The 24,318-nt window shown below is 48.7% G+C and overlaps 1 protein-coding gene across 2 annotated transcripts in view; it reads right to left on the reverse strand.

Moving 5' to 3' along the window:
* The window catches only part of DNAH2 (dynein axonemal heavy chain 2), a 3,497,426-nt gene that overhangs the window by 75,675 nt on the left and 3,397,433 nt on the right, over nucleotides 1-24,318 (reverse strand). For both annotated transcript variants that reach the window (XM_078670326.1, XM_078670327.1), the window contains one exon: nucleotides 18,222-18,296. In XM_078670326.1, the coding sequence (XP_078526452.1) occupies nucleotides 18,222-18,296 (75 nt within the window). The remainder of the gene's footprint in view (nucleotides 1-18,221; nucleotides 18,297-24,318) is intronic.

Here is a 24,318-nt window from a genome sequence, read left to right on the forward strand (position 1 = left end):
TCTTTTGTACTTGTCAATCAGAAACAGTAACCCTGGGTACTTGAAAAAAATATACAGTTGTATGCAACAGATAGAATGCAATGTAATCCTAAGAAAGGAGAACAGGGTTAAGCATCAGCAGGTAAATACATAAATTACTTTTCCAGTCTTTGGGGGTTTAGACCAGCACTGGACAAGGGTCAGTTTAAGGTAGATACTGCACCACCAGCGGCACTGGTGCAGCCCAGTGCTGAGTATGCAGAGTCCAAGGTTAGTCAACGGAGACTGAGGCGCCCTGAAGCGGAGCGGGATTCAGTATCTAAGCCCCGACGGTCGATACTGGCAATCGCGTTTGCTCTTGCGGTCAGCGAAGAGCAATAGAGATGGATGGGATTCAGTAAACTCCAACACTGGTACAGTTGCGGTTGTCGTTAGTGGGTCACTGTAGATCGAGTGTAGGCATCACCAGCCCAGCAGTCACGGTCATAGGGATGGAAATGCGCTCGGGATGGAGGAGTTCTGTCTATGTTGGGCTGTTCGGAGGGGCCACGGTTGAGCAGGTGGGGCAGTAGGAGGCCGGCAGGGCAAGTTCAAGGAGGGTACATGCTCTCTGGAACAGGGTTGTGAACAGCTTGGGTCGTTGAGCCGAAAGGATCCATCGGAGTCATGGAGGCTGTCCAGTGGCAGTGCTTTCTTCTGGCAGGGCAGAGTCGCGTCGACACAAGTGTCCATCCTCTTCTGTTGTACTCTTGGGGTTCTTTTGCAGAAGTGAGGCGTGTCGACATGTGTCGGTCTTCAACTACTACGATTTTTGTGCTGGGGGTGCCGGGACTAAAGCCTCTAGCCCAAAGAGAGTTTCTTGGAGATTGGTTGAAGGCTAGAAGGTCACCGGAGTTTCTTGGAGGCCTTGCAGTGTTTATGGAAGGACAGCAGGTCCAGTTGTTGAACCGGCAACAGGGGGCAGAGTTCTTTCTGCAGCGGTTCAGTTCCTGGTCCGGTAGAGGAATTCTTCTTTAGTCCATCGTATCTGAGGAACAAGGTTCGGGGGAATCCTTAAATACTAAATATGGTCGGGGGCAGTAGCTGATGGCTACTGTCGTCTTGGGTGCCTACACCTTTTGGGTGCCGCCTTCCTTTGGCGGGAGTCTTCCTATTGGGCCTAACTCTCCAGTTCAAGATGGCAAATTTCTAAGAGAGGGGTTCACCAGGGCTTCTGACGACCCTAGGCTTAGGTGGACACTGCTACTCGGCTTACTAATTTTCCAGCCTGTCCTGCCACCAAAAGTGGGGCTTGAACAGGGGGACGGGCATCTCCACTGGTTGGAGTTGCCCAAATCAGCACATCACAACGTAAGAGCCTTTGAGGCTCACTGCCAAGTGTTACTGTTCCTGCCAGGGGGAGGTGTGAAGCATCTCCACCCAGAGAATGTTTAGTTTCTAACCCCTAAGAGCACAAAGGCTATCACCCGATGAGGTCAGAAACCTGTCTGGTGGTGGCTGGCTATTGGGGGTCAGTCAGCCAATACACTAGAAGTTGGCCATTTTTCAGGGGGCATCTTTAAGAGCCATTTAAGTGCATTTTATAATATATCCAACACTGGCATCAGTGTGGGTTTATTATGCTGAACCAAACTTCTCAGCTTTCAGAAAAGCCATCATGGAGCTGTGGAGTTTGAAATGTTAGACTCTCAGCCCATGTGCTCAATTAGGCTTCACTGCACTTACCATGTCTGTAAATGGCACAGAGACTGTAGGGGCATATTCCTCCTGAGCTATGCCCTCACCTGCAGGATGGTGCACCCTGCCTTAGGGCTGTGAGGCCGGCTAGAGGGGTGACGTCCCTATGCCATAGATAGTGTTGGTGGTCATGGTACACAGGGATGTGTGCTATGTCTACTCTTTGGTTTGGTCTGCACTAAAAAAGCACACAGTCTGCAATGGCAGTGGGTGGGTGTTAATGTGAAGGGTCTCTGGGGGTGGCATCGTACATGCTGCAGTCCCCAGACACCCTCTCTGGTCACAGGGCCCTTGATACCAGGAGTGAATTTACAAGGGACTCACATGTAGCCCATAGGTGTGCCAACTGTGGAAACCAAGGAACAGTGATGGGAAAGAAGACTGGTAATGGGCCCTGGTTAGCATGGTCCCAGCACACACTCACAAGTTAGCATCAGTTATTAGGCAAACCTTTATGGGGTAACCATGCAAAAAGGGGCCTGTGCCATACATGCTAACAGTATATAATGCCAAGAGTCTGCCAATGGCTGTATCTGGGGGTAGCCACTACAGGTTTGTGGATCACACCTCTCTGCAAAGGGAGGAACACTGATTTCTTAGGTATCCGTTTGATCTTCCTCAGCCCATTTCAGCCTTTTCCATGAAAGAGGAAGTGGGCTTGAAGTATATGGAAGACTAGGCTAAACTAAAACTTTAGATACTTAGGTTTTCCATTTGGTGCGACCCTTCAACATACCTAAACCTATCTGACTGACTCGCCCTCGAGAATTTCTATAACATTCCATGGATTAGGTGATGTTTGCAGTGAACTGAATTAGTCACAATATTTCTTTTAATTGTTAAGGAAAGGAATGCTGATTAGATTAATGATGGTCAAAACCTGCCATTTCTCCAAATAATTGGGCTGTTATGTATGTGTGTTTGCATGTATGTATATATGTATGTGAAGAACAAGTTACTTACCTTCGGTAACGCTTTTTCTGGTAGATACAATATCTGCCTGTGGATTCCTCACCTTGTGAATATCCCCCTGCGTCAGCAACATTTGGAAATTCTTTTTGTAGCTTCGCGCCGACGTGGACTCGGACGTCTCAGAGGCACGGCATCGCTCGCGACTCCGCTGACGGCACCGACGCCTACAATAGGCCCACGCCGGCGTGATGACATCAGTTCCGCCCTTTTTTCCGTGCCATCGAGGCACACGGACGGACCAATGACAGTAGAAATGTACATAAAAAACACAATACCAATACCAAGGCAACACACACAGTGTGAAGCAAATGCAATAAAACATTTTACAACAAAATAGATATATAACAGAAACACTGGTATAGAAGAGTGGACAACGGGGAGGCGGGTGGGTCAGTGAGGAATCCACAGGCAGATATTGTATCTACCAGAAAAAGCGTTACCGAAGGTAAGTAACTTGTTCTTCTGATAGATACATCTGCCGTGTGGATTCCTCACCTTGTGAATAGAGTCCCACAGCAGTCCCCACTCCCGGAGGAGGGTGTCCACTCTGCTATACCAGGAAATCTTGGAGGACAGAGCGCGCGAAGTGGCCGTCCCTCCTCACTTCGGAATCCAAGCAGTAATGCTTCGCGAAAGTGTGGAGGGAGGCCCAAGTCGCCGCTCTGCAAATGTCCTCAACTGGAACACCTCTAGACAAAGCAGAAGTTGCAGACTTTGCTCTAGTTGAATGTGCTCTAATACCCTCAGGAGGGTCCTTACCCGCCAGAGAGTAGCAAATCTTGATGCACAAGATTATCCATCTGGAAAGTGTGCGCTTGTGCACCGCTCTGTCCTTCTTGCAACCAGCAAAACCCACGAAGAGCTGATCGTCAATACGATAGTCTTTAGTCCTATCAAGATAGAAACTAACAGCTCTCTTTGGGTCCAAGCGATGAAGCCTCTCCTCCTCCTTGGAAGGGTGTGGGGGAGGATAGAAGGTAGGAAGGGTAATGACTGTCCTAGATGGAAGGGAGTTACCACCTTAGGCAGAAAAGCAGCCCTGGTCCTGAGAACCATTCTTTCAGCATGAATGGACAAGAATGGGGGCTTGGAACTAAGAGCTTGAAGCTCACTCACCCTCCTTGCCGAGGTGATTGCAACCAAGAAGACCGTTTTAAAAGAAAGAAGTCTCAAGGGACACTTGTGCAAGGGTTCGAAGGGAGAACCCATCAAATAGGTCAACACAAGATTCAAATCCCAATGAGGAACAATAAAAGGAGTAGGAGGGAACTTATTTGTGAGGCCCTTCAAAAAACTCAAAACCACAGGAGATTTGAAAAGAGAAGGCTGATCAGGCAAACAGAGAAAAGCCGACAGCGCTGCAAGATAGCCCTTCACTGTAGCAACGGCAAGACCCTGTTGCGCCAGAGAAAGGGCAAACTGGAGAACGTCAGACAAATGGGCTCTCAAAGGGTCTATAGATTTCTCCCCACACCAAGTGACAAATCTTGACCACCTATAAGAATAGATGGACTTAGTGGCGTCACGCCTGGCTGACAAGATGACGTCCACCACGTCAGGCGGGAGAGAAAAAGAACTCAGGTTGCCCCGTTCAATCTCCAGGCATGAAGGTGTAAGGTCTGGAGGTGGGGGTGTAGAACCTGCCCCTCCATCTGAGAGAGGAGGTCTGCCCTGTGAGGGAGACGGAGCGGCGGGTGAGAGGAGAGGTGGAGAAGGTCTGAATACCACACCCTTCTTGGCCAATCCTGGGCGATCAATATGACTTGGGCCCGGTCTTGGCGAATTTTCCTCAGAACCCGAGGAATCAAAGGTATGGGAGGAAACGCGTAAAGGAGTTGCGAGCTCCAACTCAACTGAAACGCGTCCCCCAAGGCTCCTTGCATCGGATACTGGAGACTGCAGAATGACAGGCAGTGAGCATTCTCGCGAGTGGCGAACAGGTCCACCTGAGGAGTCCCCCACGTCCGAAAGACGTGACAAACCACCTCTGGATGAAGCCTCCACTCGTGGTCGGCAGAGAACTGCCGACTGAGACTGTCCGCTCGCACGTTTAGAACTCCGGCCAGATGATTTGCCATCAGACAAATCTGGTGCTCCTGAACCCAGGACCAGAGACGCAGAGCCTCTTTGCAGAGACACTGCGACCCCACTCCTCCCTGCTTGTTGACATACCACATCGCGGTCATGTTGTCCGTCAGGACTTGAATCGACCGACCGTGAAGGGAAGGGAGGAAGGCCTTGAGCGCCAGACGTATTGCCCGTAATTCCAGAAGGTTGATGTGAAGCAACCTTTCCTCTGGAGACCAAAGACCCTTGACCTCCAGGTCCCCCAGATGAGCACCCCACCCGAGAGTGGATGCATCCGTAATTACCGTGGCCACCGATGGAGGAAGTTGAAAAGGCTTCCCTTGAGACAGGTTGCCTTCCACGCTCCACCAAGTCAGATCCGCTGCAGTTTCTCTGGAGATCCTCACAGACTCCTTGAGATCTCCGTTGTGCTGATACCACTGCCTGCGGAGGCACCACTGGAGTGCCCTCATATGCCAGCGTGCATGGTTGACCAATAGAATGCAAGAAGCCATCAGACCGAGCAGGCGAAGAACCTTCAGGACTGGAACGTCCGCTCCATTGTAGAACAAAGGAATCATTTCCTGTATGTCGTGAATCCTTTGAGGTGGAGGGAATGCACGACATACAGTTGTGTCCAGTACAGCACCTATGAACAGGTTGCGCTGGGAGGGCACCAGGTGAGATTTGGGTACATTTATCGAAAAACCCAACCTGTGTAACAACTGAGTTGTCTCTTGCAGATGATGGAGCACCTTCTCCGGCGACTCCGCTTTGATCAAACAGTCGTCCAGATACGGGAACACATGTATCCCCGACCTCCTGAGATGTGCTGCCACCACTGCCATCACCTTGGTGAAGACTCGAGGGGCAGTAGTAAGACCAAACGGAAGGACCGCAAACTGGTAGTGCTGCGACCCAACCGTAAAACGGAGATACTTTCTGTGCGACTTCAAGATGGGAATATGAAAATACGCTTCTTGCAAGTCGATCGACACCATCCAATCTTCTTCCAGCAGCGCTTGAAGAACCTGTGCAAGAGTGAGCATCTTGAACTTTTCCTGTTTCAGGTAAAGATTCAAGATCCTGAGATCCAGGATTGGCCGTAACCTGCCATCCTTCCTGGGGATCAGGAAATACCGGGAGTAGCACCCCTGACCTCTTTCCTGCTCTGGAACCACCTCTATCGCACCTTTTCTGAACAATGCCAGGACTTCTTCTTGCAGGAGAAGGAGGTGGTCCTCCGAACAATAACCTTGGCAAGGAGGGTAATTGGGAGGGAACTCCTGGAAAGGAAGCGCATACCCATTCTCCACAAGATTGAGAACCCAAAGATCCGATGTAATCAATTCCCAATCTTGTAGAAAATGGGTAAGCCGCCCCCCCCCACTGGGCCCACATGATCCAGAATGGTGGATCTAGGGCTGCTTTGCTGCTGTGGCTGGGGGTTGGGATGGGGAAGAGGAGGAAGAGGAGGAAACATTACGGCCCGAGCTCGGGCCCTTTGTTTGCCTCTATAAGCTCTGTATAAAGTGTTCTGCTGCTGCTGTGGCTGCTGTTGGGTTGATTTATAGTTTCGAAAAGAAGATCTGCCAAATCCTCTTGAGCGTCTTACAAAAGTGCCCCTGGTCTGAAGGCCCAACGACTTTTCTGTTGCTCTGCTATCTTTAAAGCGTTCCAATGCAGTGTCTGCCTTCTTCCCAAACAATCCAGGCCCGTCAAAAGGAAAATCCATCAATGCAGCTTGGACATCAGTGGAAAATTCACTAGATTTAAGCCATGCGGCTCTCCTTGTCGCAACTGAAGAACCCATGATCCTTGCCACAGAATCAGTCATGTCCAATCCACTTTGGATAACCTGTCTTGCTGCAGCTTGAGTATCAGAAATTACTTCCTGAAAGTCTTTCCTATCCTCTTCAGGTAACTTGGGCACCAATTGTTTCACAGTGTCCATAAGAGCATGGATATAACGCCCCATTAAGCAGGTTGCATTTGTGGATTTTAAAGCCATACTGGCAGAGGAAAAGACCTTCTTAGCAGCCTGATCCTGCTTTCTAGACTCCTTTTCCGCTGGAACCTGCGGAAACGCACCTGTAGATCTCTTGGAACAGGCAGCCTGCACCACCAAACTCTCAGGTAGAGGATGAGATGTTAAAAATTCCGGGTCTTCAGGAGCTGCTCTATACCTCCTAGCTACAGCTCTAGATACAGCAGGAGCTGATACAGGATTTTTCCAAATTTCCAAAATTGGTTCCTTTAAGGCATCATTAAAAGGTAATAAAGGTTCAGTCACTGAAGAAGGAGAGTGAAGGACCTCTGTGAGCAGGTTAGATTTAAACTCTGCAGATGGTAGAGAAATGTTCAATAAATTTGCAGCTTTCTTTATCACCACATGATAAGGTGTCACATCTTTTGAGGGTTCATTAGAAACCGAAACAAGGTCCCATTCAGTTGACAGTTCAAGGCCACTAGCTACAGATAGGTCCTCAAAAGGGTCCTCAGAATCATGAAGCTCGCCTTCCTCTAGATTTTCCTCTCTATATCTCTCCTCATCCATCAATCTTTGGGCTTCACGCCTAGATCTTATCTTCACATTCGAAGCCGTCGGATCCGCAATCGACTCCGACGGAGCCGGAGCTGGCGTCGAACTCGACGTCGGACGAGGAAGAGACTCACGACGTCGCTCAGGGTTCGGCATCATAGTTGATGGAACTGGAGTCGAAGGAATCGGAGTCATCGATCTCGGCGTCGATGGCTTCGGTGTCGAAGGCCTCGCCGGAGTCGGATAATGCCAATGCGGCGTCGGAGCCGGCATAAAAGGCATAAAGGGCGCAGGTGCATAGGAATGAGGAACACCCAAACCATATGCCATAGGACCCATGGGACCAGTAGGAGCCCCAGAGGGATACATAGCCCTTGAATAGATTCCGAACATCGCATTCAGGAAATGCGTAGGGTCTTGACCTGGAGCCGGGAAGGCTGGGTATGTACCCCCAGGTTGCTCTTGAGGGCGTGGAGTCGAAACAACGTCGACCTCTTCTTCGGGCTGGTGCACCGGAGTCGTACGACCTTCGGGCATCTGAGCACCACCCTCACCAACCTCCTCCTCCTCACCTTCATCCTCCCGATCTGAAGGATGGGATGGGTCCGGAGATGGAACAGTCTTCTGCTTCGGCGAACTCGGTGAGTTCGCATGCGACGCCTCAACCTCGACATCGTGTTCCTCCGAAGCCGAAGAAACTACCTTCTCGACCAGCTTCACTTGTGACTTCGGCTTGGAACCCGACTCCTTCCTCGATCGATGTCGGGATTCATGGGTTCTCTTTTTATGCTTCTTTCTAGAAGACCTTGAAGCATGGGCCGAGGACGAATCCGATCGCGACCTCGATCGAGATCTCGACTTCGAACGACGAGTTCGCAATCTTGATTTTTTCTTTTCTTTTCCTCCTTTAAACTTAGCAACTAGAAGTTTTGCTTCTCTCTCCCGGAGGGCCTTTGGTGTCATCTTCTTGCAGGATTGGCAGTCTTCGACGTCGTGGTCGGAACTCAGACACCACAAACAGCATTCATGCGGATCTGTAATGGACATTATTCTGTTACATTCTCCGCAAGCTTTAAATCCAGTCTTCTTCGAGGTCATGATGAAAACGAGACGACAAAGATACTAGAAATTTAGATAGTAACAAAGTTACAGTAAAGGCTACAGACGATCCCAAAAAACCGTTAGCGTCGACGACGCGGAAAAAAGGGAACTGATGTCATCACGCCGGCGTGGGCCTATTGTAGGCGTCGGTGATGTCAGCGGAGTCGCGAGCGATGCCGTGCCACTGTGACGTCCGAGTCCACGTCGGCGCGAAGCTACAAAAAGAATTTCTGAATGTTGCTGACGCAGGGGGATATTCACAAGGTGAGGAATCCACACGGCAGATGTATCTATCAGAAAGGCACTGCAGCTGTTCTCATCATGGTTCCATTCCCCTTAGTGATGTGACTTCTAAAAAGACAAGTATGCATTTGCTATTCTTTTGACGTTCATCTTCTTCAAGCACAAGACATATAGTAGCAATGCTGAGAGACTTCTATAATAATTAGGCATTGTAGATTAGCTTTTTTTTTTATCTTCACTGGTTTTCATTGCCACTGGTGTACCATTTGATGGGAAAATGTTTAAAGCTGCTGGATCAGGATATGAGGATAGGGGAAACATGTTTACTCTTAAATGCATCATTTACGTAATGAATTTTAATGAAGAGGCTACACTGCTTTTCTTATTTTGTGTAAGGATATGTTTGAACAAACAAAAGGCCCTGGCATTAAATGACTATATTCCGAAGGATCCTTTGAGGATTTTGATAAAATGTGCCTATTTATTATTCTTTATGTTTCAGATGTTTTTAGGTCTTGTAATATGAACTGATGAATAAAGATTTTTTTGTTTTCTTTATCAAACTGCAATAAAGCTTACCTGAATCAATGAAAACCCGATCAGGGAGAACTTTTTCATCTAAAAATCAACACTGTTACTGAACAAGTTACTTACCTTCGGTAACGCTTTTTCTGGTAGATACAATATCTGCCTGTGGATTCCTCACCTTGTGAATATCCCCCTTGCGTCAGCAACGTTCGGAATTTTTCTTCGTAGCACGCCGGCGTGGACGACGTCATAGGAGCACGGCATCGCGCGCGACTCCGTCTGACGTCACCGACTCCTTATTAGGCCCACGTCGGCGTGATGACGTCAGTTCAGCCCTTTATTCCGTGCCATCGAGGCACACGGACGGACCAACGACAGCAAATATGCATATATACAATGTACACAGTACATACAAACCAAAATAGCACACAGTGCATAGCAAAGGTATCAAAACCCAAAATATATACAAACAATAAAACCAGGTATAGCAGAGTGGACAACGGGGAGGCGGGTGGGCATGTGAGGAATCCACAGGCAGATATTGTATCTACCAGAAAAAGCGTTACCGAAGGTAAGTAACTTGTTCTTCTGATACATACATCTGCCGTGTGGATTCCTCACCTTGTGAATAGAGTCCCACAGCAGTCCCCACTCCCGGAGGAGGGTGACCACTCTGCTATACCAGGAAATCTTGGAGAACAGAGCGCGCGAAGTGGCCGTCCCTCCTCACCTCGGAATCCAAGCAGTAATGCTTCGCAAAAGTGTGGAGGGAGGCCCAAGTCGCGGCCCTGCAAATGTCCTCAACAGGTACACCCCTAGACAAAGCAGATGTTTCAGACTTTGCTCTAGTTGAATGAGGTCTAATACCCTCAGGAGGGTCCTTACCCGCCAGTGAGTAGCAAATCTTGATGCACAGGATTATCCACCTGGAAAGTGTGCGCTTGTGCACCGCTCTGCCCTTCTTGCAGCCAGCAAAACCAATAAACAGCTGGTCATCCATCCGGAAGTCTTTAGTTCTGTCCAGATAAAAAGACACCGCCCTCTTAGGGTCCAGACGGTGTAGCCTCTCTTCCTCCTTAGACGGGTGAGGGGGAGGATAGAAGGTAGGGAGGGTAACGGATTGTCCTAGATGGAAGGGAGTTACCACCTTAGGCAGAAAAGCAGCCCTGGTCCTGAGTACCAGTCTTTCAGCATGAATGGTCAGGAATGGGGGTTTGGAACTAAGAGCCTGAAGCTCACTCACCCTCCTTGCTGAGGTGATTGCTACTAAGAAGTCAGTCTTGAAAGACAAAAGCCTCATGGGACACTTGTGTAAGGGTTCGAAGGGGGAACCCATCAAATAGGTTAACACAAGATTCAAATCCCAATGAGGAATAACAAAAGGAGTAGGAGGGAATCTATTAGTGAATCCCTTCAAAAATCTTAAAACCACTGGAGACTTAAAAAGAGAGGGCTGATCCGGCAAACAAAGAAAAGCCGACAAAGCCGAAAGATACCCCTTGACCGTGGCAACAGCAAATCCTTGCTGCGCCAAAGAAAGAGCAAACTGCAAAATGTCAGACAAATGAGCCTTCAAAGGGTCAACATCTCTCTCCCTACACCAAGAGACAAATTTAGACCACCTATACGAATAAATGGACTTAGTGGAGTCACGCCTGGCAGAAAGAATGACATCCACCACATCGTGTGGGAGAGAAAAGGAATTCAAGTTGCCCCATTCAATCTCCAGGCATGAAGGTGTAATGTCTGGAGGTGGGGGTGTAGAACCTGCCCCTCCATCTGAGAGAGGAGGTCTGCCCTGTGAGGGAGACGGAGCGGCGGGTGAGAGGAGAGGTGGAGAAGGTCCGTGTACCACACCCTTCTTGGCCAATCCGGGGCGACCAATATGACTTGGGCCCGGTCCTGGCGAATCTTCCTCAGAACCCGAGGAATCAAGGGTATGGGACGAAAGGCGTAAAGGAGTTGACCTTTCCAACTCAACTGAAACGTGTCCCCCAAGGCTCCTTGCATCGGAAACTGGAGACAGCAGAATGACAGGCAGTGAGAATTCTCGCGAGTGGCGAACAGGTCCACCCGAGGAGTCCCCCACATCTGAAAGATGTCGTGAACCACCTCCGGATGGAGCCTCCACTCGTGGTCGGCAGAGAACTGCCGACTGAGACTGTCTGCACGAACGTTCAGAACCCCGGCCAGATGATTTGCCATCAGACAAATCTGATGATCCTGAACCCAGGACCAGAGACGCAGAGCCTCTCTGCAGAGACACTGCGACCCCACTCCTCCCTGTTTGTTGACATACCACATCGCGGTCATGTTGTCCGTCAGGACTTGAACTGACTGACCGCGAAGGGAAGGGAGGAAGGCCTTGAGCGCCAAACGTATCGCCCGCAATTCTAGAAGGTTGATATGAAGCAACCTTTCCTCTGGAGACCAAAGCCCTTTGACCTCCAGGTCCCCCAGATGAGCACCCCACCCAAGAGTGGATGCATCCGTTATCACTGTGGCCACCGATGGAGGAAGTTGAAAAGGCTTTCCTTGAGACAGATTGCCTTCCACGCCCCACCAAGACAGATCCGCTGCAGTTTCTCTGGAGATCCTCACTGACTCCCTGAGATCACCGTTGTGCTGATACCACTGCCTGCGGAGGCACCACTGGAGTGCCCTCATGTGCCAGCGTGCATGATTGACCAACAGAATGCAAGAAGCCATCAGACCGAGCAGACGAAGGACCTTCAAGACTGGAACAACCGCTCCATTGTAAAATAAAGGAATCATTTCCTGTATGTCGTGAATCCTTTGAGGTGGAGGGAATGCACGACATACAGTAGTGTCCAGTACCGCATCTATGAACAGGTTGCGCTGGGAGGGCACCAGGTGAGACTTGGGTACATTTATCGAAAAACCCAACCTGTGTAACAACTGAGTTGTCTCTTGCAGATGATGAAGCACATTCTCCGGCGACTCCGCTTTGATCAGCCAGTCGTCCAGATAGGGGAACACAGGAATCCCCGATCTTCTGAGATGCGCAGCCACCACTGCCATCACCTTGGTGAAGACTCGAGGCGCAGTAGTAAGCCCAAAAGGAAGGACCGGAAACTGGTAGTGTTGCGATCCCACCGTAAAACGGAGATACTTCCTGTGCGACTTCAGGATTGGGATGTGAAAATACGCATCCTGCAAGTCGATCGACACCATCCAGTCTTCTTCCATCAGCGCTTGAAGAACCTGTGCAAGTGTGAGCATTTTGAACTTCTCCTGTTTGAGATAGAGGTTCAAAATCCTGAGGTCCAGGATTGGCCGAAGTCTGCCATCCTTCTTGGGTATCAGGAAATACCGGGAGTAGCACCCCTGACCCCTTTCCTGCTCTGGAACCACCTCTATAGCACCCTTTCTGAATAGTGCCAGGACTTCTTCCTGCAGGAGAAGAAGATGGTCCTCCGAACAATAACTGTAGGAGAGTAGGGTCTGCAATCCTATGATCACCCAGATTTTTGCTTTTTGCTGCACTGGTTTACGACTTTCCCTGGCTGTGGGCCTGCTAATCAGACCCACAGCCTAGCTGTTCTCTCTATCCAAATTGTACCCAGGTACTGAATTGGCACTGGGCCCTCTCCAAGTCCCTGTACCCAGGGCTGAGGTGCACCCAGAAGTCTCCCAGGGGCTGAAGCACGTATTGTGCCACCCCTGGATTGACTAACTAAAACTGACACAACTGGCTGCACGACAGCTGGGGCAAGGTGGTGTACTCACCCTTTGCTTTAGATATAGTATACCTATATCTAACCCTAAAATGGACACACAGATCTCCTATCAGTCACTCCTATGGCAGGCCTTAACAATCCTGAAGGCAGAGTGCTTGGAATCGTGTGAGATGGTGCTCTGGCATGAGCTGAGCCTGTCTGCGGCTTTCGGGATCCATCCCTTAGCCGTTTCCATGATATCGCATACCATATACTCTTAAGTGCATTATAATCCTCGCGGTTATGTGCCAACTCTGGTATCGCTTTATCAAAACATGTCGAGTAAGGTGTCATACGAATTGGAATACTAACCCCTCGCCAATTCTGGCGACGGGGTTAGCATTCCACCCTTCTAGAGGGACACGACATGCCTGTAACCTATAACCCGGTTAAAAGTCAGACAGAGCCTTAGCATCCACAAAATGGATGCTGCCACCGAGACACAAGTCTGCCCTCCTGCTGCTGGGAGTCCTCCCAGAGCAGGAGACAAGGACAAAGGGTTTCCTGCCAGGGGCGGTGCCCGCACCGTCCCAGACAGGGTTTTGTGTATTGTAGGTAGGCAGGGCTTTAGAGGAAGGTGACTGCAAGTAGCACCCCGGTGCTCACTGTGCATAGGCCGGCTTGAACCAGTTCCAGGGTCACTCCAGACCCTGTGCTGGGGAAAAGCCCGCCAAGGAAGTGGGTGTAACCACCCCCCTCCTAGTCCCACCCATAGGGCAGGACTTAGTCGCGTGCCAGCCCCTTTTTACAGGATAAAGGTAGAGACTGGCCCCCTTCCAAATCAGATCATCTTTGAATCCTGAAACTACTTTCTGCGAAAGGAACTCAAGACTTCTTCCTAAGATTTCTCCCTTGTGACTAAGGAGTAGTCACCCTGCATCCGCAGGCACCATCTAAGAACACTGCGGTCTGCTGTAAGTCCTTCCTCCGGAATCCGACTGCCCAGCTCGACGAGAACCGGCTTCCCTGGCACCTCTGACCTCTACCCACCTCTACAGCCCAGCTGAGAACCGTGGGTGCGACGAGACCTCAAGGGACCGGCCATCTGCAAGACTGCACGACTTCTTTCCAGCAAGCCCGCCGAGTAATCTACTGGTGAGTGCTTTGGGGTCCGAGAAGCCCCGACTCTGAGCAGCTCCAGCTCCGAAGTGCAGCCCCCCAGCATCTCCACGATCTGCGTGGGGCCCTTCTGCTTTCCGCTGCTCACCGCGTTGTTTGGCTACTAGCCCGTTGGCTTGTGGCCTTCCTGACGACGCCCGACGACATTTCTGCTGCTGGTCTGGTTGCTCCAGACTGGCCCTTGCTCCCTCCAAGAAGAGGAGCACCCTGGACCCTCCTGGTCCACTCAAGACGCCATTTTGAGTCCACCGCGTGGGCTTGAATTAGCCAAGGCTTGTTGCCCAATCCTGGGTAACTTCGACGCCAACGACTTCATCCTCCGTGGGACAGCTCGCACCTCCATCCTGGTCGCCGACAACGCCTCCTGGTCCGAGAGACTGCAGAGCCCAGCAGCGCCCACTCACCTGACTGCGGTGACTTCGCCCGGTGCCATCCTGGTGCCCACTTAATCACTGGCTAGTGATTCAAGAACTTGGTCCCCTCTGCTTTCAGGTTTCTTCTTCCTTGATCCAGGCTTGGATCCATCGAACTTTCCTTCACTGGTCGCCTGCCAGCAACTTCTTCCTTCCAGGCTCCTGGTCCGGCAACGAGATCCCCGACGTCTTTTCAGACCTATGCAGCTGCAGCCCCTGGGCTAGGTAACTTCGGCACTCCGGTGTCCCAGCATAGCCTCACTATCCAAGGGTCAGGATCCACTGTCATTTTCTCCCTACCAGGTCGGGTTCGCCCGTGAACACTAACTTTGTGAATTCTAGCTTCCATAGACTTTGTCCCGCATCCCGCGTGAGAGTGCACACTCTGCACCCGAGTTCCCTGGGCCTCCTAGTAGTAATCTAACGATTCCCTAGTCCAGTCCTAGCGATTCCAAAGCCTATTAGAACTGTTACTTACCTGCTAGTAATTCGCATTCCACTTTGAAAGTATATGGTTTTTCGTGCCCCTCGGGCATTTGTGTAACGTGCTAACTTAAAAGTATTTTCGTAAGAGTTTTGTTGTGTGCTTAGCACCCTGTCCTCATAAAGAGTACAGGGTTGTTGTGATTCTAATAAATACATTGTTTATTTTCATAACACTTGTGTGGTGTCCTTTCACTGGGTGTTCAAGGGGTAATGTGATGGTAAAACAGCTGGCTTAACACGCCCTCTAGAGTCTTAGCCTTAGACTGCTCGTATCCATGCTACTAGGATAGCTGGTCTATAAGGTTGACTTACAACCAATCATCAATAAGGGTTGTTTGGACTGATATATAGTGATCACTAGAATAGTGAGCACTGCACATCAGGCCAACTTCTCACAATAACCTTGCCAAGGAGGGTAATTGGGAGGGAACTCCTGAAAAGGAAGTGCATACCCATTTTCTACGAGATTGAGAACCCAAAGATCTGATGTAACCGATTCCCAATCTTGTAGAAAATGAGTAAGCCGACCCCCTACCGGACCCACATGATCCAGAATGGTGGATCTAGGGCTGCTTTGCTGATGCGGGTGGGGGTTGGGCATTATTGGAGGAAGTGGAGGAGGAGGAGTCCTGACGTCCACGTCCACGACCCTTCTGTCTACCCCTATAGGATTTGTACAGAGGGTTCTGCTGCTGCTGTTGTTGCTGTTGGCCTTGCCTGAAGGTACGAAAAGAGGATCTACCGAAACCTCTAAACTTCCTAGTTGCCGACCCTCTCGTCTGGAGACCCAAAGATCTTGCAGTAGCCCGGCTATCTTTAAGTCTTTCCAAAGCGACATCTGCCTTTTTTCCAAAAAGGCCAGTCCCGTCAAAGGGTAAGTCCAGCAACGTGGATTGCACATCCGCAGAGAAATCAGAGGATTTCAGCCATGCGGCTCTCCTGGTGGCAACAGTAGAGCCCATAATCCTGGCAACAGAATCAACTGTGTCCATGCCACTCTGAATTACCATGCGTGCCGCAGCCTGAGTATCGGAGACCACTTCATTAAAGTTCTTTCTATCCTCCTCTGGAAGCTTAGATGATAACTGCTTCACAGAATCCATCAATGCATGGACATACCTCCCCAAAAGGCAAGTAGCATTAGTGGATTTTAGAGCCATGCTACCTGAGGAGAAAATTTTCTTAGCAGACTGATCCAACTTTTTAGATTCCTTATCTGCTGGCACCTGAGGAAAAGAACCTGCAGATCTGTTGGAACAAGCGGCCTGTACCACTAGACTCTCTGGTGAAGGATGAGAAGAGAGAAACTCGGGGTCACCAGGTGCTACTCTGTAGCGTCTTGCAACAGACCTTGAAACAGCAGGAGCAGTCAACGGCCTCTTCCAGACCTCCTTTATCGGATCAGTTAAAGCCTCAGTGGATGGCAATGTAGGCTCAATAATAGAAGAAGGAGAGTGCAAAACTTCAGTAAGGATGTTAGGCTTGTACTCAACAGTAGGTAAGGTTAAGTTGAGAAGATCTGCAGCCTTCCTAATACCAACATGGTAGGGCGCCACTTCCTTAGATGGTGCATCAGAAACTGAAGGCAAACCCCACTCAGGAGAGAGCTCCAGACCACTAGCACTATGTAGGTCTTCAAAATAATCATCCTGATCAAGAAGCTCACCCTCTTCCACATCAGAATCTTCACCCCTTTTTTTTCCCAAGAGACGCTGAGCCCAGCGCCTCGACCACTCCACACGAACCGAAGTCGACGGATCCGGTAACGACTCCGACGGAGCCGGTTCTGACGTCGAGCGAGGAGCCGGGGCAGCTGGAAGACGAGACTCACGGACTGGCGTGGCACTTCGATCCAAACTACGAGGTCGATCCGGAGCCGGCGAAGCCGTATGCGGAGTCGAAGACCTCGGCGGAGCCGTACCGAGCCAAGGAGTAAGTGGCGCCGGCATAAATGGCATAAATGGAGCTGGGGCGTAACGCTGAGGGATGCCCAAGTTGTAAGACAACGGACCCATGGGACCAACAGGCGCACCAGTGGGGTACATTGCTCTCGAGTAAACTCCAAACATCGCATTAAGGAAATGCGAGGGGTCCTGTCCAGGACCAGGAAAAGGAGGGTAAGAACCTACTGGATGTTCTGAAGGAGGACGTTCCGACATAGGCTCATTTTGACCCTCTTGATCCACGGGAGTTTCCATAGGAGTCGGAGTTCGAGGAACTACCTCTTCTTCTTCCTCATGCTCCGAAGAATGTTGAGACACCGGATCCGGTTCTTGTTCCGGAGTCGGGGAACATCCGAGAGACTGAACAGGAGAAGGAGAAACGAAGTCCTTATGATGCTTACAAGACTTCTTCTTCGAATCCGAAGACTCCTTTCCCGAATGATGCCTAGAGCTGTGCTTTCTCCTCTTGTGTTTTCTCTTCGAAGAGCTCGAAGCATGACCCAAAGCCGACCTGTATCCAGATCTCGATCTCTCCCTGGATCTCGACTTCGCTCTGGACCTCGATGTCGAAGCCGACCTCGACTTCGAGCGTGATTTTTGTCTCGACTTCGAGCGTCTCGACGTCGACCTCGAAGATCTTCCAGTCTCTCTTCCCTTTACCTTCGCAAGAAGAAGTTTTGCTTCACGTTCTCGTAACGCCTTAGGGTCCATCTTGAAACAGGACCGACAGTTCTTAACATCGTGGTCCGATCCAAGACACCATAAGCAATCGCCATGAGGATCGGTGATCGACATCATGCGAGCGCAGGACCCACATTGCTTGAATCCTGTCTTCCTCGACGACATCTTCGATGAAGAAAGAAGAATTAAAGGAAAAAACAGCAACACTGTAATAGTAGAAGATACTAAGTATCGCAGAAGATCCCAGAAACCGTTAGCGTCGAAGACGCGGAAAAAAGGGAACTGACGTCATCACGCCGACGTGGGCCTAATAAGGAGTCGGTGACGTCAGACGGAGTCGCGCGCGATGCCGTGCTCCTATGACGTCGTACACGCCGGCGTGCTACGAAGAAAAATTCCGAACGTTGCTGACGCAAGGGGGATATTCACAAGGTGAGGAATCCACACGGCAGATGTATCTATCAGAAATATAAGTTACACATGTTTATCTCAAGTGACACGTGAAACCCATGGGCCACTAGATGGCAAAACAGCTTAGAACACAAACGATCTCACAGTTAAGAGAACTTCTAACTGAAAAAACAGAACAGCAAATGCAATATCACCAATTCAATGTACAAGTCACACAAAACATCAGCTTTCCTGCCTTGTTTTTATTAATTCCACTTACTTTAGGTTTATACAGTGTATTAACATCATCTGAGGTAGAGACGATGAATTCCCAGGAGAGGGTGTCAACAGATATCTGAAACAGATTTCAGTAATATCATTTCCTGTGCCTTCAAACATTACAATAGCATAACAGAAGCAAGAACCATAGGGAAAGATGATAAGGATATGGTAGTTACTTTAAGATATTGAGTAAATTGCCACACATTCTGCAACCCCCCTCACTGTAGGAAGGATTTAAAAAAGACATCAGACATGGAACAGTGCACCATACAGGGTTTATCCAAATGTCAAAAGTGTCTTAATTTAGTGCAAGATGATGTATTATTAATTACATGTTATGCAGTTCAATGTTCATTAAAGAAATATATTTTAGAGGTTGTACTTGTTATCCAAAAACATTGGTTTTACAGTTTTGAAAAGTCCAGCTGATACAAAGAAAAAAAATACTGTTATTTTACTTTCTGAAAATGCTCAACCACATCTTTTTTTTTTTGCAGAGTTTTATATAGCGCGAACTTGACCCGAATCGGGTATCAGAGTGCTTTACATAGCAATAGTTACGTTACATGAGGACACACATTCATTTTTGTTAGGCACGGTGAGATTAAGTGATTTGCCCAGAATCACCGGATGATCAGCGTCATTGTGGAGACTCGAACCCAGTTCCCCAGATTCGAGGTCGACCACCCTTGCCATTAGGCCAACTCCTCTCCCCATTTAGCATTCTGCTCTTGTTAAATCTCAACTCACCAACTACAATTAACAGAGCACACCGAGCTGCTACGAGATACTCCAATTAATCTGGGTCAGTTAGATTCTTACACCCAAGGATTCAGAGCAGGAAAATTGGGATCTGGTGATCCAGTGAACATAGGAGGAACGTATGTGGGATGTGCTTTAGGATACATTTTAAGTCTTCCCTTCGCATTACAGGCCAAGTTTCAAACAGGATACTTCTACAACACTGAAGGGTCTACTCACAAGGGTAAATCTACCTGTGTAGATTTACTAGTAGTAAATTTACTCTTACACCTTTTAGTAACTTTACTGCTTTGGGCTATTCACAAAAACCAAGTGTAAAGTTACTCTAAAGTGTAGATTTAACAAGGGTTGGGCCAAATTTTATGAGTGTAAAGTTACTATTACCAAAAAGAAGCAGTAGTAAGTCCAGCACCACATATGGCCAACCACTAGTATTGCAACACCCTCTCATGGAAATAATAGGGGTAAGGACTTAAAATAAAATCCCATAGGACATAACAGTAAATGAAATCACAATATTTAACCAATAGAAAATATAAATACATTTAATTTAACATAAAACAAATCTAAAAATGAAACATTTATAATTTTGTAATATTTGAATTACTTTTAGAAATAAAACATAATGTACTATTTTCTTTAAACATTTGTAAGCTACCTTTAATACATTCTATACCTCACTTTTAATAATGCTTAATAAATAATCTAAAAAATACTTTTTTAGTTACCATGGATGGGATTTTTTTTTAATTTAAACTTCAGAAAAAGAATGTAATTTAATATATTCAAAATAATACATTTTTTATTAAACTCAAGTTAATAATGCTGTAGCATTTTTGTAGTATGTTCTACATTTAAAATAAATATGTAAAATTAAATTGCAGTAATATAAGGTAAAAATATTTTTACTTTTTTCAATGAACAAGTTACTTACCTTCGGTAACGCATTATCTGGTAGAGACAAAGGGCCTGGTTACGACTTTAGAAGTGCGGCACCGGGTCCACCCTGCTGCCGCACCGCCAAAACTGGTCACACTACCTGCCAGATTAGGAGTTTCCTCCTGTCTGGCGGGCTGGTTTTTTTTTACGTTCCCATGGCAGTGCCTCTAAAAATGGGCACCGTAATGGGAACGGCAAAAACAGTTCCTACACAGCAAGGACTACATAGTCCTTGCCATGCAGGAACTGGGGTGCATGCACACAGGAGGGCACATGTTGTGCCTCCTTAAGTGCATCTCCATGCGAAGCAGACAAAGCGGGCCCTGCAGGGCCCCCTTTTTTGCTCTCTGCCACAGTGCTTATGGAGGAGGAACCTCCATGACACTGCCGGCGGAAAGGAAACTCATAATATCCTTTAGCAGCATCGAGGCAGTCCCGCCAAGCATATTGCAGCCTCCTGACCGCAGCAACACTATCAGGGAACGGTGGATCCCTGGTGGCAGCAGCGGGCTGTGGCAGACCCGCTGCCCAACTCATACTAGGGCAGTCTGGGGACCGCCACTGTCGCGCCCCTGCTAATCGGGGCCATAGTCTAGCCACGGATTCTTTAACTTTCTAATTCTCCCAGGTGGCAATCTGGATCTGGAAAATTTTAAGCAGTACTTTTGAGCACCAGGGAGAAGCACAGAACACATCCCCACTAGAGCCAGGATGGTTAAATGCATTCATCACATAGTCAGGAACACCAAAACAAGAACAAGGACTGGTGCAAATGAATGCCTGTCCTTGGAAAAAACACTATTAGACAAAGCAACCACTACTAGGGTCTCGCAACATGTAGAACCCGTAGAGATAGAAAGATGGCGATTATACAGATATGAATCTGCTATAAATAATGATCAAATATGCCCAAATCTATATAGCCTGTGCTTTGTGTATCTATAGATCCAGATCCATTAAATATATATATATATATATATATATATATATATATATATATATATATATATATACCTCCAAGGTGTAACATACAGCCATACATAAAACATACAGTGAAGAGAGAAGCAAATTGCATCTCGTAATAAGACTCGCAAAAGTATCATCTCTATCTTGCATTATTGTCTATAGCAGAGCTATGTCTAAATATGTATCATTACAGATATTATATATCTATTTGTGCATATGTGCATATATATATATATATATTTGAACAAATGGAGCAGCACATCCAGGATTTTTTAAAGCTACTTTATTGAAGCTTTCACCCCACCAACGCGTTTCAGCCTCAACAGGCTTTGTTCACGGTCACGGGCTGAAACGCGTTGGTGGGGTGAAAGCTTCAATAAAGTAGCTTTAAAAAATCCTGGATGTGCTGCTCCATTTGTTCAAAAATAATAATTGGGTCTGGATCCGACCCCTGAGCAAGCACACGCTGTGGAGCGCTCTCAAACTCCTGCTGGATCACATTGTTTTGGGATATATATATATATATATCTATATATATATATATCTATATATATATATATATATATATATATATATATAGATATATATATATATATATATGTATACACACACACACACCACATCCAATTCTTCATGCAAAAAATCGGACACCGACACGGGAGTTTTCAGGAATGCAAGTTTTATTCCTCCATTATGCTGCGACATGTTTCGGCATTCACTGCCTTGATATATATATATATATAATCTGTTCTCCTTTCCCCAACCGGTTCACTGCTTCTCTCAGAACCAAAAAAGGCACAAACTCCACTTATTGAGTGCAATCTTAATTTATTTCTGCATATATATATATATATATATATATATATATATATATATATATATATATATAACATAAACACACACAGTTTTGGAAAAGGACACATTCCCCGGAACCCGACTGGCAGGAGCACAGGGCACACCAAATCAAAGTGCATCATGTGTCAGGCAAAAAGTGGGGGCTAACCATGCAAAAAGGGGCACTTTCCTATAGGTGAGGAAACTGGGGTCCCCTGGGGCGAAGCAATAGAGACAAGCAATCGTCCTTTGCACAGGAGCCCCTGTGCAGGGCTTGAACCAGGCACTGAGGAAGACGTCTCTAGGGGCTTCATTAAATGGGAATAATGGTTCCATAGTGGCAACTCCTGGCTGAAGCACCTCTGCCAAGACTTTTGTCTTGATTGCCACTAAAGGCAGCGTAAGATCCAGGACTTCAGCTGCCTTCTGCACCACCATAGCAAATGAGGCACTCTGCTCCATAGCCATGGTAGAAGGAGAGTCTGGGTCAGTGTCTGGGGAGGTGTCCTCATACCAGGAGCCCCCAGGATCTTCTGCTTGATAGCCATAAGCGTCTGCAGACCCTTCCCACTCATCACTCAATCAAAGCCTGTCATAGTAATAAAGCTCTGGCTCCGATATAATGAGTCAAGTCAAGTCAAGTCAAAGATACTTATTCGACATATCAATGCCATAAAAGTGAACATATAGGAGGAAACGTTTCATCGAAAAAAAAGACATTACTTTACAAATCACAATTAAAATTTAAGGTGTTGTAAACCGAAAAATAAAGTTACAATTATTGGATGGAGCCGAGGGTTTCATATAAAGAGCATAGTGCCAAATTCATATTACTATATACAATAAGAAGACAAGTTAAAATTCCTGGCTGGGGCAGATGATCTATCTATACTACTATTATAAAGTAACAACTTTGAACCTTTGAGGCGGGTAAACTCGGGAACCACAGCGTCAATCCACACACCCGATACATCATTGTAATCGTCAGGGTGTGCAGATGGACGTAGGCTATATAAACTATAAAAATGTGCGTTATTTAAAAAAAATTACATAAAAAAAGTAGTCCCTTCGAAGTAGCGCCGGCCGCGACCTGCGTGCTGACGTCAGGAGCGCGGGGAGGAGCGGCATCCAGGAGCGCGAGGAGGAGCGGCGGACATGGCGCGGGGGAGGAGCGGTGAGGAGCGGCGGACAGGCGGGAGGAGCGGTGACGAGCGGCGAGGAGTGGCGGAGCGGTGAACTGAGGAGCGCGGGGGAGGAGTGGCGGCTGAGGTAAGGCTCCGGGGGACCCACGGACAATGTCGGGGCAGGAGGGGGACAGGGCGGGCGGGGGCCGGGCTGCTGGACAATGTCGGGGCAGGCGGGGGTTGGGGCGGGCGGAGGCCCGGGCTGCTGGACAATGTCGGGGCGGGCGGGGGTCGGGAAGCCTGATTGCTCCCGGACAAGGTCAGGACGGGCTGCTAGTACTAATATAATAAAGAGAGAGCCCAAACGTTTGAGGCGGGTAATCTCAGGAACCACAGCACCAATCACAACACCCAATGCAGCGTTGGAAAGGGCAGTTGCAGCAGAAGGACATAGGCTATGCAGACGCCCACCATATACATTTTGTTAGAAAGGCGATCTTGGGGGAGGCAGAAGAGGTCTGACTGACCACCCCCAGGTCCACCCCTCCGTCGAGAAGTAGCGGAGCGTTATCGAGAGGCCTCCTGGGTGAGGGTCCTCTCCTAGGATCGTACAGCAGGGTGACCACAACACTACAAACGGACACCACACAAGAGGTTACGTTCTTAGGCTTTATCAAGAATAAAGGTTGCTGGGTCTCAGCGGTATATACAGGCAGATCGAGGGATCTGTAGCGTCTCGTAAAAGGGACAGGGTAGCGGGACAGTCTCGGTACAGTTGCAGGAAGGGATACCCTGCGCACAGCTCTCAATCCTCGAGCCGGGGGTTCTGAGAGGTCGAGCCGCGGCAGCGCCCGCAGGACTCGACAGGTGGTCTTAACGGAGAGGAGGCCGCGGCAGCGCCAGCAGGCTCTCAAGATGGTTCAGGCTCTCAAGATGGTTCAGCCGCGGCAGCGCCAGCAGGCTCTCAAGATGGTTCAGCCGCGGCAGCGCCAGCAGGCTCTCAAGATGGTTCAGCCGCGGCAGCGCCAGCAGGCTCTCAAGATGGTTCAGCCGCGGCAGCGCCAGCAGGCTCTTAAGATGGTACAGCAAAGGTGGGCCGCGGCAGCGCCAGCAGGCTCTCAGGGTCTCTTCAGGTTACAGGCAATGAGTTCTTCTGGTGTCGGCCGTGACAGCGTCAGCAGGACTTCCAGTCCAGGATACAACTGACGTCCTACTCCGGGGCTGGCCCAGATATAGGACTGGAGTCCTTTGATGTCCGGACCCTCGCGTCTGGGGGTCAGAGGAGCCGGGATGATGGTGTCCAGACACCCAGCAGGGGGGTGGAGCCAGCGCCCAGGGAGGCCGGAGGGTGATCGATACTAGGCGTCCGGGGACGGCTGGAGGGCCATCGAAACTCCCTTTTCTCCGGGATCTGTCGAGTGGCCACTCGACCACCTGGGTGGATCTTGGTGCCTCGATATCTGGGCTTCG

Source organism: Lissotriton helveticus, chromosome 12, assembly GCF_964261635.1.
Source record: "Lissotriton helveticus chromosome 12, aLisHel1.1, whole genome shotgun sequence".
NCBI classification, from domain to species: Eukaryota; Metazoa; Chordata; class Amphibia; order Caudata; family Salamandridae; genus Lissotriton; species Lissotriton helveticus.